This window comes from Zerene cesonia, chromosome 11, assembly GCF_012273895.1.
Source record: "Zerene cesonia ecotype Mississippi chromosome 11, Zerene_cesonia_1.1, whole genome shotgun sequence".
Classification (NCBI taxonomy): Eukaryota; Metazoa; Arthropoda; class Insecta; order Lepidoptera; family Pieridae; genus Zerene; species Zerene cesonia.
This window is the reverse complement of record NC_052112.1, coordinates 2,201,185-2,217,355: the sequence shown is the minus strand read 5'-3', so window position 1 is coordinate 2,217,355 and position 16,171 is coordinate 2,201,185. Positions and strand designations below refer to the sequence as shown.

Sequence of the window (16,171 nt, the reverse complement as noted above, 5' to 3'; positions counted from 1 at the left end):
ATTCCCCAAAGTAAATTATATCAAAAATTCAAGTTTTAATCTCAAATTCGCATTTACCCTACCCATTTTCTTGGACTAACACCAGAGTTTTATCTTATAAAACAAATGTCTATAAATATTAATACCTATAAATATTAATACCTAAAAATATTATCTTCTCCACACTATTTTCCGAGTTTCCACGTACATTAATAGTCATTGTAATATTGAAGATATACGCATTTCTTAGAAATGAAGTCTTATCACGTAGTTAATAAAGATATCGCGACATCGCCTCCAGGATATTGCGTTATCTTTCCCTTAGTGTAGGAAATCACATTATTCCGCGAGATTCTTGGAGCTCGTGTACTTTTACTTCGTACCTATATACAGAGTGGAAATTCGTAATGCAATATCCACAACACCAACGCTTGAGGAAACGTAAGGAAACTGGCATGTCCAAAAACCAAAAATAAATGACATCTGACATCTGCTAGCCCACACTTGGTCAGCATGGTGGATTATGTCTAGGACCCTCATAGAATGCCCGTGTCCCCTAGTGGAACGTGTTAGGGCTGATCATGATGATGATGACCTGAAGGGAAAGTACACGTTATACTGTAGACTGTAGATACTGGAGACTATGCCCAATTTATAGTATTATTATTATTAAAAAATTCAACGGCCGACTCTGCTCACGACGGTACACAAGGCCGCAATGGTTTCTCACACACCTACCAACATATCATCGCTCGAAAATAAGAATTAAATACGCAATTCCCCAAAAAAATCTATTGATTGTACTAAAAAATAAATTATTATGTTCTTTGGAGAATAAATTGCCAAAATAAATGCCCGTATTTTAACATATTTAAAAGAAACATTTAGAATTTGATGTTTTTAACACAATATCAAATTGTCATTTAGCATGTTATATATTTTTCTCATTTTTATATTTTGGGTCATATATTTAAGACATTATAAAACACACTTTTAGTTCACGAAATCCCCTTAAGCTGTTTAAGCAATATAAACGCACTGATAAATTTCTTCCACTCTCGTTGATCTGCCCACTATTTTAATCATCATCATTATCAGCCCACATATATTCCCACATGTCGTCGAACTTTTGATTCTCGGACATGCCGGACATGCCGATGTGTTCCTTCACCGTTTTAACCAGTGGTGATGTTATTTACATGTGCATATAAATTGAAAAATCAATTTATTTCCTGCACTCTCGCCCGGTCTCGAACCCCGACTAATCGATTTTGAAGTCCGAGGTTCTCACCACTGAGCCACCACTTTTTTTCACTACTTTAATTATTACCTGATAAATAACTTGAAAACACATTTCATTTTAAACCTTCGTAATTATAACAATACGGGAAAGGCATTACGTTACCCTCATCATGTTAATGGCCGTTTTCTGTTAAAGATAAATTGAGAAGTTTGTGTGTGGGCTGGAATTACGGGCTGAATCCCGGTGGGCACGCACAAAAAAAAATGTCTCGGTCTGGCAGGACACAGAAGGCTGATTGCCTACTTGTCCATAAAGAAAATCGATCAGTGAAACAGATGTATATCATCTGCCCCATACCCCAGTAGGAGACACGGGACTTCACTAATAAGGGAGGGATAAACGGCTGGAATAAACGGAGTAACGGATATACGGACGGAATAAGGGATGGAATAAAGGAATAGACTAGGAATTCTAGGCAAACAAAACGGTCCTTGATAATAAAAATGTGGTAAACCTTAACCAAGCAACGTCTGCTCTTAGTTGCATAATTATCTTCCATTCTCTATTATTATGAATAAATAGACTAGCCAACCCACTTTCAATTAGGCTCAGCAGTTCCTCGGATACGTCCAAACAAACAATAAATAGGTCGGTGAAAATAAACTGTCTTGAAAATAAACTGGTAGACTGTCTGTATTATTCATAATATCTTCCACCTACTTTATGTATGCAGTAGCTGAGTTTGATAGCAACATATGTATCTTCAGTAAATGCCCTTTATAAAAGCAATGTTTATTAATTTCATGGTCTTTTAGAAACAATTTGTTGTCAATTTGAAGACGGTTTAGTTAATTGTTGTGTGTAATGATGTCAATGAATGTTTTATGTAACCCTAGCTGCGCCCCGCGGTTTCACTCGAGTAAGTCTGTATCTCATAGGAATATCGGGATAAAAAGTTGTTAGTCTGTATCCCGTAGTAATATCGGGATAAAAAGTGCCTATGTGTTAATCCAGTTGTCCAGCTATCTACATACCAAATTTTATTGCAACCGATTCAGTAGGTTTTGCGTGAAAGAGTAACAAACATACACATACACATACATCCTCACACCTTCGCATTTATAATATTAGTAGGACAGTTACAGTATCATTTAATCTTTGCTTGAGTACGGACACACATCAAATATCTGATATTCGATGTTGACCATGTCGCTTTTTCTCATAATTAGTAGGTATTTATTATTATTATAAAAACAGTATCCTGAACATAATTATACATCATAAAATATTAAAAAGCTTTAGCAGTCCGCATCAATACCTATCTTTAGATATGTAATATATACAAATCATGAATATGAATTTGTTAGTATTAATTAAGTATTTAGTAATTAATTACATATTAAGTATTTAATATAAGTCTTGATTAATAAATATTTATTAATCAAAATATGATGTGATCGACACCGAGAACGCAATTAAAAACTAGTCTAATTGAAATATGTTTTTCAGACTCAAAGCAAAAACGAAGTTGGAGCCAGACCACAGTCGAATGAAAAGCGACGAAATAGGTGAGTGAATAAAACTTTTATAATATAATTTCCCCGAAGCGACCTTTATTGTAGAGATGACATAGTTGTGGTTCAACGTTCATATCGTATGTTATTCACAACACTACTGTTCAGATATCTATACCATAGATAAGAAAATACAATTTTATACTAATCTATACCTAATATTATAAAGCTGAAGAATTTGTTTGAATGCACTAATCTCAGGAACTACTGGTCCGATTTGAAGAATTCTTTCAGTGTTAGAGCCCATTCATTGAGGAAGGCTATAGGCTATCTATGTACTACGGGCGAAGCCGGGGTGAACCGATAGTATGTATTTGAAAGAAGAATGTTTAGTATGAAAGTATGTTTGTAATGACATACAACAGTATACAATATATAACATAATTGACAGACAAGTTAGACGACATGTGACATTTGCCAACCCGCACTTGGCTAGCTTCGTGGATGGTGGCGTATACACAATACTATTGTATACAAATCATCATCTTATATATATATATATATATATATATATACACTGCAGGGTCCTCCTATGAGGTTTGCGGCCATAACCCATGACAAAAAAATGGCCTGTACGAATCGGCAGATGTCACGTGTCGCTTTCCTCATGATATTTTCCTTCACGGTTTCAGTACTACTGTCCAGATAAATTCTTTTGCTGATCTCAAAACCCTAGAATTTTCGATTTATTCCAAGGCCACTAGTAATTTTATTAATTATATTATTGACGTGACAACGTCTTAAATTAGGTTGCGGTTCGGAGCCACTCATGAAAAAGTGTAACGCCCGGTAACGTTACGATGAGTCACCGAACTATGATCGGTCCGCCGCGCGCGCAGCACTAGAGAATTAGGCGCATTGAATCGGCGCGTGCTTGTGTCTCTGTCTCTGTCTTTTTAGTAAACAAAATATATTTTCTATAGTTAAAATTTGTGCCATTCTTATTTTCATTCAATTCCTTGTTCCTATTATTAATATTCTACCGAGAAAAAGACGTTGTCACGTAAAATCTTCGCCCGTAAAACCGACTTTACAGGCAACCATTTTTTTTTTTTACACGCTTTTTATTAGCTTCACCTGTATGTTTGTTTGTATGTTTGTTTGTATGTTTGTTTGTAACCGACTTCTTTGGGCGCGATTTTGACCCACTTTAAACGGCCAGATTTCGTTCAAACTTTGTAGATTTATTGAGGACCGATGACAATACACTAATTTGATAAAATTATTCCATTTTTTAATTTGCAAAATATGATTTTTGTTAAAGCGTGTTTTTTAGTTTTTTTTAAACTAATATTTATTTAAAAAGATCGTTTCTCCTGAAACGTTATTTACTTTCTAACAAAAGCCTTACCCTTCGTATAACCTAATGGATCGGAATTTGTCGAGTCACTAACACTTTAAAAATGTATTCAGCTGCGTAGAACGCAAATTTAATTAAAAGCCTTTGCTTATACAAGTTGGAATTATTTTCCATATACACGAAAAATATTTTGGGAAAACTTTCGGAAATTAATGCTAATTTATAACAGCGGTCGTTTCTAACGAAACGAATGGAAAACTGTGTAAACAGACTGTTGAATTTCTTATCTAATGAAGAGAAGTTACATAACATTTACATAATTGTTTAAAGCCCGAATAATAAAGATTATGAATAAATCTTGTTTGGATCTTGATTTTAGACTTAGACTATCTTTGTTGATATTTATAATCTATACATATAATAAACCTGTAGAAGTGTAGATTGCAAAATTATAAAAAAATTGTCCTTACTAGATTCATAACCCATAATTAATTAAAAATGCTTGTGTGTCTGTCTGTTTATTCACTAATCACATCATCTCTGTCCGTCTGTCCGTCAATTTAACCGTAATAGCTAAACAATTGAAATTATCATCAGAAATAAGCTATTTCTGTTGACATTATAGAAACAAATTGATATGAACGTGCAGTTGGCAATTAGCACGGTCATCCTTTTAATGATAGGTATTATTTGAAGAGACCCTTAGTTTGTTTGTACTCCCGTCCCCTACTGACATAGTTCGATTCATATCTAATAGACCAGGGCCGAAGCCTTTAAAAATGGTAAAAAATGAAAAAAAATTACAGCAGAATGAAATCCATTAGAAAAGGTGGGAAATATGATGAAAATGAAAGGAAAAATAAATTACAGACAGACAGGTTTTAAGGATAAAAAATAGTTTATCTTGATTTCCGGCAAAACTACAAGTCTTATGGAAAAAAGTTTTTGTGAAAAATTCTGCAATTTATTTGATTAAAAATATTTATTTTTTCGCCTTATTTTAACTTTATATCAAAAATGCACCCTAATTTTCAATCGAAAATTCTGACGTCAAAATATCAGCTTATTTCAAAAAGTTTGGCGGCTTTTTGTTTGTTGACTACCGACTAAAACCGACTACTACCTACCTACCGACTAAAACCCCACTGTATTCCGTCAAGCCGCATTGATACAGACGTTTACAAAAACGGTATAATGTCCTATCGTGATGCACACACGAGCGCGAAGACGCGGTTCACAAGCTTGCGATACAAGCCACGATATTTATTCTTATAACGTTACGTGTGAAACATGAGATGTATCAAGAAAATAGAATAATGATTACATTCTACTCCAGTTTAATTGTTGAGAATTGTAAAATCCAAAAATCAAAGCAGATTAAAAATATATACAAATATTATTCGAATTTCGAATTTAATATTATCTGTTTTAATTTTCACAATTGTACAATCAAAAATAACAATTAAGTATATGTCCATACAGAACAAATTGCAAAATAAAATACAATGGAAAATATGTTTATAATTTTTGGGGTCGGATATAAAGCTGGGCTTATGGAAAGCTGGTTGGTGTTAGTTGATTAAAATTTCGTATTTCGGATTAAATGGTACGGGGAAAATGTTAAATAACTTTATTATTGTAGCAAACAAAGTGGGCTTATGTTAATTTGAATTATCTTATGTTCTGTATGTTTTAACATGAGTGTTTTTTCAATATAGTTTATTAAAGCCTCGTTTCGAAAACGCCTTACGCACTGCCTAATTCGTATTTATCATTATTTTATTATTTTTTAATGCTATTATGCTCTGTGATTTCTCATAATAGATATATTTGTGTTATAAATGTAAGAAATCTAAGATATTTGATTAACTACACACCTGGTAGAGAGATATAGATTAACTAGATTGTTGGGAAATATACTTATCCGCAAAGAATTACAAAATAATATGTTCTTACTAAATATCAAAAAAGGGCTTCATTCAAACAAAAGATTGTAGATTCCACGACTCCATATCTCATTATCTTAACATAAAACATATTTTATATGTAATATAGTTGACTAGCTTTCGCCCGCGGCTTTGCTCGTGAAACTTTCCATGGGCGAACCAGCATACATCTAGTTCCCGTGAGATATCCGATACAAAAACTACTTACCACATGACCCTTTGTCGGGTCTCAAACTAACTTTGTACCAAGTGTCGTTTAAATTAATTCAGTTGTTTATGTTTGTTTTACGTTAGCTTCAAATCAATCTGCAATGCGACGAAAATGAAAATGCTCATAACACGATCTTAGTGATTTTATTGACAGACATACGACACTACGTCATAAATAGCTTTAATTACGCTACTATTAAATTAGCTAGTATTATTGCTTGTCTATATCATGTATAGCAAGACCTTAGTAACGTGAATAACAATTTGGGCTTCTGATATTCAGATTGATTGCCGACCACAATACGCTAGAGATATCTCTTCATATGTAGAGTAACTACGGGATTGGAACATCCACCAATCCTACTAATATTATAAATGCGAAAGTTTGTACGGATGTGTGTGTGTGTTTGTTGCTCTTTCACGCAAAAACTACCGAACCGATTGCAATGAAATTTGGTACGTAGACAGCTGGACAACTGGAATAGCATATAGGTAATTTTTGACGTGACAACGTCTTAAATTAGGTTGCGGCTCGGAGGCACTCATGAAAAAGTGTAACGCCCGGTAACGTTACGATGAGTCACCGAACTATGATCGGTCCGCCGCGCGCGCAGCACTAGAGAATTAGGCGCATTGAATCGGCGCGTGCTTGTGTCTCTGTCTCTGTCTTTTTAGTAAACAAATAATATTTTCTATAGTTAAAATTTGTGCAATTCTTATTTTCATTCAATTCCTTGTTCCTATTGTGTCTATATCAATAAATATTCTACCGAGAAAAAGACGTTGTCACGTAAAATCTTCGCCCGTAAAACCGACTTTACAGGCAACCATTTTTTTTTCAAAATTACACGAAAGGCGTAGTGCGTTGCGTATACACACGAGTTAGTACTATATTGGGTTAAGATGAGCTATCGGACCAGGAGAATCGAATTTTTATCCCGTTGCTTATACACACGAGCTAGTACTATATTGGGTTAAGATGAGCTATCGGACCAGGAGAATCGAATTTTTATCCCGATATTTCTACGCGATACGGTCGTTCGCGGGTGAAACCGCGTGGCGCAGCTAGTTCTATCATAAAGCTTAAGTTATACACGTAAACTGGTATAAATCTTCTGTCAGCGTTATTACTTTATTAGTTATCTATAAAAAGTATAAAAAAACGTATTAAAACTGAAACTGAATTAGTGACGTAGTGTCCCTAAAGGCAACAGAAGTAATATTTTTTAATACAAATGAAACAAATTTACTTTAATTTACCAGTTATCAGAACTGGATCAAATTTTACTATGACCACATGGAAGTCATCAGTGAAGCAACAGTAGAGCGAAAGTGGTTCGAATCGGTTAAATTTTTCCATTCTTCAAAAACTGTGACAAACACGTGAATATATGATATTATCTATTAGACATTATGATATATTTATCGAATAAAATAATAGATGCTGCAGTAAGCAATTAAAATAACTCATTTATAGATCTCAAATACAATCTAAATAGCCTACTTTTATTCGAATAATGACTAGCTAGAGCAGTGACGTAGCTACACTAGAATGGTAATGTGAAATGCCGCGGGCCCCGTGCTGTATACGACCTTTAGACTAAGATTGTACACCCAGTATCAAGTAAAGTACTAATTAGAAAGAACAGCTGTATAGTTATCAGTTGTCACATTCACTCTAGACCTATAATCTGACAGTTCTACAATGTGACAACGGTCGGTTTACCGCAGGGCCCTTATCATGGACCCGGGCCTCCAGCACAATAGTGTAGTCACTGTAAACTGGCCTCTCAGCATAAATGGAATAAAAGATGTCATCCCTAACTCATCAAAAATTCATATTTAATTTAAAAGTCCGTTTACGTTCACAGAGAACATGGAGCCAACACCACCTCGAGCCTCAGTCGAAAAGCCTTTTCTGCTATCTGACGGCAGGTAAATCTAATTCGCCTTGTGTTAATATTCAAAGAACATCTTAGCATCTCTCGTGGAGAGTGTTTGAGAAATTAATACTTTAATATATAACCTTGAAAAGGTACGCAATCACAAAAGGAATTTGTTATTTCAGAATTCTATCACGTCGCCTTTGTAGCTTGAGAAAATTACATAAAATAATATTTAGAAGGAAGAAGGAATCTTGTGTGTTATTCAAAAACCTATGTAAATCTATATAGGATGTTATATAACTTAGATTATCTTTTTTGCTTAAATGCCTTAGTGTATGCATCACGTATATAATATCGTATATGGGTGCAGAGACCTTTCTCTTATTCGCTTCTTACTCCGAAAACGGTTAATCTTACTGAATAATGCCACAGACATTTTTGTACATGAAACGAACAATTTCCAATACATTTTCTATTGACCTTCGTGTAAAAGTCGTTAGATTATTACAAAAAACTGACTTTCGTGATCTTTTAACCTTCATAACCTTTTTATCGACATAAATATACTCGTATTATAAGTATGTACAAAAATGAATCACTAGGATCCGCAGATTGATGCTTTAAATGTAAAAAAAATTGCTATACTGAAAATATGCCTATTTCCAAGACCAATTGAAAGTCATACGTGGAATTTAATTTTTTCGATAGCAAATCGTAATCTTCTCTGCTCCAAATTTATATAAAACCTATTTCGTCGTTAATAAAAAAGAAGTTGAAATCTTAGTATCAAATATAGGAGATATTATTTAATTTGTAACAAGATATGATTTGATATTCGTTAGTGGAAGATATATCAGTTGGGAAATATGGCACGGGGATAAGAGAGAGATTCAAATAAATCTCAATACTGTACATTCTAATCGTAGAGATATATCCAAATACATAGGAAATAGCCAAACATCCTAATCAATTGATCTTTTCGACTAGAAAAACATATAACCAGACGTTAAATTAGTCAATAACTTGTTATTATATGAATAACTGTATAAATTATATATTCCGAAAGCTTCCCACGACAACGCAAATATGGGAAATTCATTCATCAAAATAAAATTTATGAAATTGTACGGTCTTTAAATTTTTGTGCCTGCATGGATTCAATGAACTTATTTTCTATTCATTGAATCGAAAATGTATAGAGAGGAAAATTAAAGCCTCTCTTTTATTTTAAATTTCAACCAATGTATATTTATTTATATTTCATATTGTATTTTTTTACCTGCCAATTAAGATTTGATATATTAGTTATTATATGAATAACTAAATAATTTATCACCAATAAACACCAATGGTAAAGTGGCCTTAAAATTGTTTTGTATTTTAATGCTTTAATTTAATAGTATATACGTTGTACATTGACCGCCTCCTTGGTACAGTGGTAAACGCGTGGGCGTAGAACTGAGAGGTCCTGGGTTCGATTCCCGGTGGGGACAATAGAAAAAAAATGTCTCGGTCTGGCAGGACACAGAAGGCTGATCACCTACTTGTCCATAAAGAAAATCGATCAGTGAAACAGATGTATATCATCTGCCCCATTCCCCAGTAGGGGGGACACGGGACTTCACTACTACGTTGTACATTATATTCTACATATATTTCATTAAATAATGTAGTCGAATCTGAGAGGAAGTAAAATCCAAAGAAATCCGAATAGTTTTCGTTTTGTATGTGATCCAATTATAGATAACTAAATTATCAATTTTTTCATGCGGAGTAAGCACAGGGCTGGTTAAGTAGTCACAAATAATTCTATTAATTTATCAGCCACGTGTGTTTTAATAGTGTATTTGAAACTCAACTCCAATACAAACAAATTCAAATATTTGTTTGGGGTTGGGAGTTTCTGCTTTCGTATTCTCAAACATAGCTTGATTTTAATTCTGCAACCCTTCAAAGTTGTACTAACTTTATTTAACAACTAGTCGCTTGTGCCGGCGTCGCCCAAGGCAAGTGTCTGATGATAAAAAGTCATGTTACTCTAAAAGTGGTAAAAGGATTTTAAAAATAGGTAATGCATTTTTGTGTTAAATCACAACAAAATATCTCTCCTTGAATATTCAGTGATTCTTAAAAAGGCACCCTATAAATACCGTAATGGCATTGATGGCCATGGCACGCCAGGGTATTTATTTCCAATAGAAACTCCAATTACGTAGAACCATGACCACTTTTTCTTGTAATGTTCTCGCTCTTACATAACCTGATATATCTGATATTTTACTGTTATGTACCCCATATTCTTAATTATAATGAACAATTACATGAACTTTAATAAGTAAGCAATTCTATATATGCTCAAAAAATAAAAACAACCTTCAATGACCCGCGCCAAATTATGTCAGCTGTCAAACGAACGCGAACAGATTATAGATAATGAATGTTATGTCAAACGAAACTGTCAAATGCCAACACATCATTTCATAACTTTCCTACTTACATTGGACATTAGTGTAGTTTTTGTTCGCTTCATGTAATAGGAGATTAGGCGAAGCGGACAAATAGAATAATAAGAAGAAAACAAATTAATTTTTATTATTCAACCAACAGAGTCGAATTAGAAGCGTGGTTGGATAAAGCGACGTACTCTCACGGCGAAGCTGTCAATGTTAGCGTGGTGATCGCCAACCATTCGTCCAAAACCATCAGACGCATAAAGGTTTGTGAATATTGTTCTATTATTAAAAAGCGAAGTGAAGAAAGGACGGAGAACTTTCTTCACTCGTGAAACGTTTTTTCTCTCCATAAGAACCTTCTTTGTGGATAGACTAAATATAAAAAAAAAATTGCGGTATTGGTGAAGCCGTTTTTATTTATATAGGTAGATATACGAATGTTAAGATCCTTTATTGTAACTTTGCGTCTGTTCAAATATTAACCTCTCGACGCAAACAACTTTTACTTCATATGTTCGAGACAAAGTACATACTTACCAAGATGATAATATTAAATTTGGTTGAGTTTAGAAGACAGAACTTTTATATTAATAAGAAAGTTTCACGAACAATTTATTTAAACAAAGAGCAATAAATACATCACAAAATTACATAAAATAACATTGTAATAGATAGATAAACAGTTGATACAAAGAACATACAAGAAAGTTTCAATACGAAAAAGCAAAGAAACATACAGAAAAAATACAGGATAGAGACAAATGTTCACTGTATTCTTAGAATAGGCCTTGGCTCACCATCAGCTCCATTGTCGACGGTGACATAAAAAAATATCTATTTATTCAAAAATAAAAGACTGAAACGGATTTTAAACGCGATTTATTCACGGGGAGATTCAGTCTGCGCTCGCTGTAGTGTTCGAAACGTGAGGTTAATAATATGATGAACAATTCGCTTTTAAAATCCGTTTAAGTCTTTAATTTTGAGCTGGCGCGTCGCGTGATGGTAAGCGCTACTACCGCCCATGAACATTTGGAGAGGTGTAAGGTCGTTTGCAGACCTCTACAAATGGATTGCCGACTTCGGATTGGAAAGGAATTAAGAAGGAATTGTCGAGAGGAATAAAGGAAAGGACTGGGAAGGGTATGGAAAAGGATATGGAAAAGGATATGGGCCTCCGGCTTCCCTACTTACCGAACGAAACACAGCAGTCTGCTATTTCACGTTGGTTTTCTATGGGGGTATGGTACTTCCCCGGTGCGAGCTGGCCCAATTCGTGCCGAAGCGTGCTCGACTACCACAATTAAAAGATAAATTTAATAAACCTATTAAACTGCATATGTGTGAATTATCGTATCAGCTACACGTATGCACACAAAGTGTTTTTGATGAAAGAACAGTCGTCTCACAGAATGACTTTGAAACTAGTGCACGTGTGTAGTGTGAAGTTAGAATTATTATTCACTAGCGGTCCGATCCGGCATCGCCCGCGGTATATGTAGCCTAAAGCCTTCCTCAATAAATGGGCTATCTAACACTGAAATAATTTTTCAAATCGGACTAGTAGTTCCCGAGATTAACGCGTTCAAACAAACTCTTCAGCTTTATAATATCAGTATAGATATTATCCATATTTCGTTTCTTTATTCTTCTCTCACGTGTCGGACTTATAAAATTTCACTTCAATCTCATATATATAATGATTCAAACTAAACAATGAGCCAGCATCATTAAAAGCAACACGAATTATTTGTTTGCAATAACTCAAAAGCGAATTTCTCGAAGCCTCTACGTATTCGGGTCACAATCGAACCGATATCATTCTGAATTAATTGCTTATTCAAGTGTTGTTGGTGCGCTTGAATTACTGAATTAATTAATATAATTTGGTTTATGAATGTATAAATGAGATGGTAAATATGTAAATATCAAACGCGTTATCTAGCACTAGCGACTTGTCCCGACTCTGTTTGGGTTGACCTGCTTAATATGACACTTATACCGTGGTTTTGTACATTAATATTTATAAAATTGTGCTTGTGTTGCTTGCCGAAGTCGAAGTCCGTATAGTCCGTCCGTACTGAACAGATTTTTATGAAATTTGGTATCCAAACGGGTTATGAGCTGACTTGGGTAATAGGATTTTTATCTCGATTAAACGCACCCTTGGGATAAAACAGGAATTGTGATATTTGGGTGAAGCCGAGACGAGCGTCTAGTAAATAATACAATTTCCTAATTTTAGTACTGTTGCAATATTGTTTCAGTTACCTAACATATTACGCTGTATAGAAATTATATATAAACATTGTTCGCAAGCCCGTAATGGCTCAGTACAATATGCATGATCCATTGTAAACGGAAACTCGAGCTTTTATTTCGGTTGCACGGCTCCCTGTGTTATTTTATTCACGAATTCTGGTTTCACAACTAACACATTTGGAAAAGCAATTGAACGATATGTTTTGTTTCTGGAACCTGCATATAATGATTAGCGGATAAGCTAAAATGTAATTGGATTAACGAAATTACCTATAGAATGGATATAAAATGTTTTTCCGATCTCCTTGAGAGATGTCGGTATCACTCGTTTCCTAAAATGGGACCAAATAACAAAAATTTTCTATCAAAGATTATCAGAATCATATTATTCAGTTGAAATTTAATGAGTAAATTGATTACCAAACCGATTAAATCATTCGAACTTAGAACCTTCTGGGTTTTTGCGGACGTTTGTTAGTAAGTTATCCTATTTAAACATGATTTCACCTACGCCGAAGTATTTTAAACGTGGGATTCAATAAAATAACGAACGTGCATTTTATTACATTTATTTTTAAATCATCAAACGGTTAAAAACATTATGTTGACCTTGTGTACAAAAGATATAGTTTTGTGGTAAACTGAGGAGTTTTTAGCGCAGCGTGGCGCGATTTCCGCCTCATATAATAAGTTAAAAGTTGTTTTAAACTCGAATATTGCAATGGCAGAACCAAGGTGCATGTCACTTTATTATCAAATAAAAACTTAAACATGTAATATTGTATCACAGTCGCTAGAATTGAGAAAAACTTCACTCGTATTTATATGTTTCTGCTTAAAGTACAATATAAGTATACACGACAGCGTACAGCGTTGAGTATTTAGGTCTATATCTACACTATATGAAGAGTATTTCTTTATTTGAACGCGCTAATCTCAGTTACTACTGGCCCGATAACAACAATCACCATAGAATACGTAATACATAATGTACGTAATGTACGTAATCCTTCAGTGTTATAGGCTGTATTTGCCACAGGTGAAGGAAGAGCGGGCCGCAAATTATCAATATTTTAACTTGACTCCTATGTTATAATAGTGCCAATCGAACCAAAATGTCTTATTATATCTGAAATGATATGTTGAAACATAGCTTAAAGCAAACCAAAATATAGCAATAAATAAAAACCACCTAACACAAATGCTAACTAACACAAGCTTAATCCACAGTTTCACCGAACTCATCTAAAGAAAAGTTTATCCAGTTTTATCCAGTTACTTCAAATATATAAAATAGTATTTTATCTCAAACAATGATAAACAGGCAGATGACGTTACGACATTCGACACTGTCATTTGTTATGACGATAATTAATACTTCCAACGACAAAACCTAACCAACCCTGAAAACCTCTTTGGGGTGATAAATTGTTCGCTTCAATGGATAATGAATTTGAGATTCAGTCTTCGGAGAATCTTATAATGTACCAAATTTCGTATAATAATTAATCCTGCCAATAAATAGGTTTTCTTTAATCTGCTGTCTACAATTATTCGGTAATTGCATAATACTCAGTGGATCTTAACAGTATCTAACCACACAAAAATTGAATAAAATACTTTTTTCAACATTCTAATATCTAATTATTACAAGCATAAACCAAACATTTCCTTACAGGTCCTCATCATCCAACACGTGGATGTATGTATGTTCTCAAATGGAAAGTTCAAGAACGTAGTGGCTCTGTTGAGAGGGGATGGCACTCCGATATTACCGAGCCAAACTCACAAGGATACATTCTCGCTGACTCCGTATAGAGGTGAATAATTTAACAATATTGTTTGTCAAATACTTTGGCGTGTTTTGTTTTATCCGTTCTTTTATATATATAAGAATAATGTTTGTTCTGTATGAGAATTTTCTTAGAAGTACTTGTAAATAGTGAAACAAATTCAAAAAACTGTAATGCCTCGAGTTTAAAAATTAATAAAGTCGTTTCAAATATACGTGGGTTAGTAAGAAAGTTAAATAAATTATAAAGCATTTTATTTAGTTACCACTATATTGTTCCATATAGTATTTCAATGTCCGACTATAGTACAATGTATCAATAAACATAGAATATCATATTTCATCTAATCACGATTTGCAGGAGTAACCAAAAATTGGATAGCACTAGAAGATTCCTACTCGAAATCTGGCGCCAGTCTGGCTTCAACGGTTCTATGCAACCCAAATTCACCAGAAGATCGCAACGTATTCGCTATTTACGTGTCCTACTACGTAAAAGTAAAACTCACTCTTGGCACGATAGGCGGGGATGTGTCCGTCAAACTGCCATTCACACTCACACACTCGTGCATCAACGAAGCCCCAACTGACAGTGTCATCGAAGAGGCGACACACAAAATGATACTCGAAGGGAAAGAAAACAGCGAAGAAGACGAGAGCAAAGCCGACGAGAAGGACAAACAAAACAACAATCGCGATGGAACACAGAACACGGCCTTCGAAGATGGCGATGAGAAATCGCCAGACGTTCATCGGTGCATAGCTGACGTTCTAGTGAACATTGAGAATCAAATGGATAGACCAGTAAAGGTTGCTGGTCAAAGAGAAATTCCCACTGTGAAGCGCAATGACGAAGAATTGGATCTCATAGAGAAATACCCGGGCTCTGATACGTGATCCGACGATGAAATCGGTGACACTAGGCAGGGTGAAAAGACTGAGTCAGATCACATGATCAGCGCTATACAGGCTTGTAAAGTAGAGGTCCAAATGCACAGAGGTGGTTTCGCTGAGAATTTAAAGAGAGCCGTGTGTTGTATAGATCGCCGACGGCAATCATAGTAAGTCAGTAGTTAGCAATGGTATTTCCACCTAGTATTTGTATATTTTCCTCGTTAAAATGATACATACATGTAATTTATGTATTGCCACCATAGTCAAAATAGTTATAGTACTGTCTAATTTTAAGTATTATAAGATATTTCCATCGTTAACATTGTAAATTGCACATAGATAAATTGAAAATAATAAACTATTGTAGATAAGTTTAAATTATACGAGAAACTAAATAGCCTTTGTATATTTAGTCCTCAATATTTCAGAAGAATTATATTTATGATAAAAATCTACACTGATACTGTGACTATCCTCAAACATACTGCATGTCATTGATTGCACTGAATTTACTAAACAGGTATAATTTATTACTATGAAACATTTCATGTTACAATATCAATACGATTTACAAGGTCGCTTGCTTAATTTTTAAGGCATACTCTTATTATATCAATTCATTGATAACAAAT

General features: G+C 34.3%; 1 protein-coding gene across 2 annotated transcripts in view; it reads left to right on the top strand.

Moving 5' to 3' along the window:
- The window catches only part of LOC119830221 (arrestin homolog), a 53,500-nt gene extending 37,539 nt beyond the window's left edge, over positions 1-15,961 (top strand). Inside the window, exons 6-10 of one of the 2 annotated variants that reach the window (XM_038353154.1) lie at positions 2,732-2,790; positions 8,124-8,187; positions 10,746-10,854; positions 14,532-14,673; positions 15,007-15,961. In XM_038353154.1, the coding sequence (XP_038209082.1) occupies positions 2,732-2,790; positions 8,124-8,187; positions 10,746-10,854; positions 14,532-14,673; positions 15,007-15,542 (910 nt within the window). In that variant the 3' untranslated portion in view covers positions 15,543-15,961. The remainder of the gene's footprint in view (positions 1-2,731; positions 2,791-8,123; positions 8,188-10,745; positions 10,855-14,531; positions 14,674-15,006) is intronic. The other variant, XM_038353153.1, reaches the window with a different exon arrangement.
- Positions 15,962-16,171: the final 210 nt, after the last annotated feature.